Source organism: Nothoprocta perdicaria, unplaced genomic scaffold, assembly GCF_003342845.1.
Source record: "Nothoprocta perdicaria isolate Ctin4 unplaced genomic scaffold, notPer1 scaffold_58, whole genome shotgun sequence".
Taxonomy (NCBI): Eukaryota; Metazoa; Chordata; class Aves; order Tinamiformes; family Tinamidae; genus Nothoprocta; species Nothoprocta perdicaria.
In genome coordinates this window covers 3360520-3365215 of record NW_020455843.1, presented here as the reverse complement: position 1 = coordinate 3365215, position 4696 = coordinate 3360520, and the positions used below count along the sequence as shown (strand labels likewise).

Sequence of the window (4696 nt, the reverse complement as noted above, 5' to 3'; positions counted from 1 at the left end):
AAAAAAAAAAAAAAGGAATTAGAAAAAAAAAACGGAAAGATGGCTTCAATGTGCTTGGGCCAAGTTTTGGTTGCTTTATGCGTTTCAGTGTTGCTTGCGCCCTTTTTTTCTTTTTCTCCACCATCTCCGAATACCTGGGTTTGAAGGCAGGAGTGAGGGGGACCCACAATAAGCACTGACCCTGCAGGTATTAAAAACTAGACCTTGCCATAGAGATGATGCACCTTCATCCCATGCATCCTTAGGGATGCAGCAGCCCACTCCCCTGGACCAGGACAGGTAAACCAGGGAACAAAGAGGCCAAAAACCCAAGCCAGAACCCCTGAGCTCTTCACTCGTTTTTCCCACCCACCCGAACTCTCTCCACAGCAGCAGCAGCCGAAGCCTCTGCTAAGTCGAGCTCTTACCCTGACCTTAACCTCATATGTCTTTGAGACATGCTCCCAGGGTGGGTGGGAGAGGTGGGAATGAGCCTGACATCCATCCCTGCCCTGCAAGTCCAAGGCAGAAGCATTGGCACGGGCAAGAGCTGGGGGCACCAGGACATGCAGATACAGCCGAGTCCACCTTCAGTTTTGTCACTGCTCCTCAAGGAGGAAATCGAGAGTAAGAAGGAATGGGGAGCAAAGGCACTAACATCTGCAGTCCCAACCCTTCGTAGAGCTCCAGCCTTCCCTGTATCACCCCAAGAGGGTTGCTCCAGCTAAGGGAGGGAGCACCATGTTAAAGACAGGGATGGCAAAGAAACAGGAGCCACATCCAGCCAGGAAGGCTGATGTGGAAAGTGGGATCAGCTGGCTGAARATACCCATCCAACCAAGCGGATGCCACCTTTGAGGAGGCCACATCCAAGGAGGAGAAACATCAGGAGAAAAGTCCCCTTTCTGCTGGCTCCTGCATCCAAAGCAGATCATCATGAGCCTGATACAGAGCCCCCAGATCCCAAATGGGTTGTTACAAGCCACAACTAGGCAGGTTGCTCAGACTACCTGCAAGACGAGTGTATGGTATGGTGGGAAATAGAGCTAGATAAAGACAGCGCGGGATGGGTCCTCAGCCTGGAAAGCTTTCCTGGCCCATGGGACTCGTTCCTGGTGTCCCCCATCACTGCTGCGGGACAGAGCTGCTATCCACAGAGCCACCGGTCGCACGGCGAGGGATGGCAGCGCCACCGAGCAGAGAGCCTTGCAGCTCGAGCCCCGGCCTTGCGCTCTGCGTGCCCAGAGGTGTCCAGCGCCCTTGGGTCTGGAAGATGTGGACGGGCAGAAGGGCCAACGCTCGCCGTGCGGGACATCGGCACGGGTCCTGGTGCCACCCGCAGCCACTGCTGCTGCTTCCCTAAGCACACCTGGTGCTTGCGGGGTGAAAAGCACTATGAAAACGAAAGAAAATCCCTATCTTAGCAAGAATCTTGGGTTTTTGGTGTTTTTTTTTTTTAATTGGACAAAATTATTTCAAATTTATACTGGMGTAGATGATAGCAGCATTGGTCTAAAGTCAAGGAGCCGACCTGGACACCAAACCCCTTGCTGAGACTGTGATGCCAAGGCCTCCTAATGCAGCGGGGATGCCCAGGAATGGGGCTGCGTTAATGCAAAAAGGCCCTTCCTGCCGTGGGTTCCTCCTTCCTCCTCCTCCCCTCTCCCCCAGCCCTGCCCACAGCAGCTGGTTTGTATTTGGCTGCAAATTTATGGCCCCTTTTGTGTTCTTAATCCTCTTGCAAACTATATTAAAGCCTCAGACCTTTCTACTTGGTGCTAATAAGCTCAACACTTGTATGCCTCCGAGGCAGAACATTAATTGTGGTGTGTTAATGAATGATGGAGTTTTGGACAGTGAGACAAAGCAGGCCGTGGCTCTGCGCTGCTGTCTGCTTCCTCCCCAAGCCTCTGCCTCAAGGACGGCTACCCAGCCCACAGCCTGCTGGGGGTTTTTTTATACATATATATATTATTGCTCTCTTCTTTTTTTGGGCCAGTTGTGCCTATTTTGGGACGGCTCTGCTGGAAGAGAGCAAGGGCTGCCAAAGCTGGATGCTCCGGAGCAGAGTCCAGCTCCCATTGAATTCCAGCCTGCACCACGTGGAGTAGCCAGGCAGGAGGGAATATCTTCCCGGACACATCCAGCGTGATGCCCAGAGCATCCCCTCACCCCACTCGCTCCCGTCCTCGTCTCCCACCCCAGAGCAGCCTCGATATCACAGAAGCGCCTCGCTAATAAAGACCGCAGAGCTAATTTCCCCCTGGGGCCCGGGGGAAGGTTTCTCTAAGGTGTATTAACTTTGGCGGCTTCCTGCAGGGCAGCGTTAATAAACGGGGCACAGGAAAGCACGGAGTTACCGGCCTCTTAATCCCGCTTTGTTCCTCCTTGGCACCTTTCAGCCAGGCGGCTCCCGGGCCTCCATCAACACCTAAGGGATTAAGGGCTCCCCTGCGCCGGGGCTGGCGCTGGGGATACTCGCCCTCTCTCCGGGAAGGGGAAATTGAATCCTTGCAAGATGCTGGAAGGATGCTGAGCCGGGAGAACTGCAAAACGAGGAGAGCTCCAAGCCATGGAGCCACCCTCTTGCTAAGCACTTTGCTGGTGTTGAGGCACCACCAAAGAGATGCAGCTCTTGGAAACTCTTTGGAAAACTTGGCAATAAGCAACCGGCCGCACGGATAATTTCACGGGCGAGCTGCCAGCCGTGCCGTGCAAAAGCACGTGTGGCTTAAAGCTCTTTGCTGCAGAGGAGCAGCTCCGCAGGCTGCTGCAGCAGGTGAGCATCATCCCCTGCAGCATCTTGCAAGGGTTTCGCATCCTGCACTGCAGACAGCCCTGGAGAAACTATGTAGGACCAGCAAGGTTCGCGGAGAGCAAAGGCCCAAGAAGCAGAATAAGAAAAATGCAATCCAGGAGGCGGATGGAGAAAACCCTGCAGTGCTTTTAGTTGTATTTTTAATTCCTTAACAAGTTTTCTTGCAATTGCTGCCCACTGCCAGCGGTCCCTGCAAACAGTCCCTGCTCCGTTCTCCGTGCACTGAGGGGAAGGAGCCGACCAGGTGCCTATGGGGAAGCTTTTGRGTGGGAAGGAGCACAAGAGAGACACTGCTCCAAGGAGCAGGCTGCAAAGCTGATCTTAAACCAAGGCTTTTCCACCCCCTCTGCACCTCTTGTGGTATCAATGGCCAGATGAGATGAGTTAAAAGTTATCGCTGTTTAATAGCACCAAAGGGTTGGGACTAAAGGAACTCAAAAGATACCTGCAATTTCTGCCTCTAAGAGCCATCTGCCATGGAAAAAGCTTAATTTAGTAAAAAACTTCAGGATCCTGCCCCTGCTGATGGTTGCAAAGGGCTTTCCCTTAAACCGGGAGCGGGGCCAGCCCCACATCCCGCACGACGCCCAAGAGCAGAGGCCAGAAGGGTTTTGACGTGGGTTGCAAAGGGAGGTTACAAAATTTGGACAGGGATGCGAAAAAACAAACGAGGGGGTGCAAGCACCGCCGGAGAGCAGCTCGCCCCTGCTCACGGGACCCGCCTCGAGCGTGACCCCGCTCTGGACAGCGGGTTTCCCTCCCCCGGATCCGCAGGGATGCTCAACGTGGTGACACCACGAGGCCCCCCAAGAAACCGCAGCCAGGGACAAGGGGGGAAGAAGAGGGGGCACCGCGTGAACATCACCCGTCCCGCCCCCCGCGCGGGGAAGCGAGCGGCGTTGCCCTTTTAAGAGCGGTGCGGGGCCCCGCGCGGCTCCCGCAGCCCAAGCCGCACGTGCCACCAGCTGCGGGGGGGCGGGGAGGAGAAGAAAGGAGGGGGAACAAGGGGAGGGAAGTGGGAGGGCAGCGAGGGGGGAGCAGGCGGCTCCTCCCCCCGCCCCGCGGCGGGGAAGCCCCGTCCGGGCCCCCCCCCGTCTCCTCCTGGCTCCCGCCATCGCCCTTTTAAATTCCTCAAAGGCCGGCGGCGCGCGCGGGGAACCCGCCGCGTTCCGCGCCCACGTGCGGGCGCGCGCGCGGGAAAAGAAAAAAGAAGGAGGCTGGGTGGGGGGGGCACGCGTGGCGGGGAAGTGGGGGGAAAAGGGGGAAACGAGCGGCGGGAAGGGGGAACATTCCGGCACGCACATTCCGCGCGGTCCCGCGTGGGGATGGGAGCGCGCGGCGCGGTTTCCCCGCGGCGCCCCTACCTTCCTCTTGTGCCGGTGGATGTCGCCGATGGAGTTGGCCACGGTGTTGGGCCCCAGCAGCATCCTGGTGCTGCGCGGCCACTCGGTGCTCACCAGGTGGTGCTCCCCCATGAGGATCTTGCGCACGTTCTCCGCGCCCGTCACGCGCACGAGCGGCCGCCCCAGCAAGTGCGTCTTGAACACGTTGCCGTAGCGCTCCCGSCGCGACGACTGGAAGCAGGAGCCCTGTGCGGGGAGGGAGGGAGAACGGGATGTGGGGGGGAAACTGGGAGGCTGCTGCGTTACCGTCCCCCGGGTCCCAACCGCCCCCCAGAGATGCAGATTTGGGGGGCAAAATACAAAGTATAGTAGCACACCCCCATTCCAGTGCCTCCTTAATGGAAATTATTAAGGCAGCCACCACGTCAGACTTATTTTATGCATTGTGTATTATAGATAATATGTTGTTTTATACGTATATACATAAGTTAGGGTAAGCTCACCCCACGTGGAAATAGCAAAAAAAAAAAAAAAAGATCATGAGGGGGGAGGATGC

General features: G+C 56.6%; 1 protein-coding gene across 1 annotated transcript in view; it reads right to left on the bottom strand.

The window, feature by feature from the left end:
• The window catches only part of LOC112955553 (cytochrome P450 26B1), a 14396-nt gene that overhangs the window by 7411 nt on the left and 2289 nt on the right, over positions 1-4696 (bottom strand). The window contains exon 2 of the mRNA XM_026048880.1: positions 4162-4386. Coding sequence (XP_025904665.1) covers positions 4162-4386 — 225 coding nt within the window. The remainder of the gene's footprint in view (positions 1-4161; positions 4387-4696) is intronic.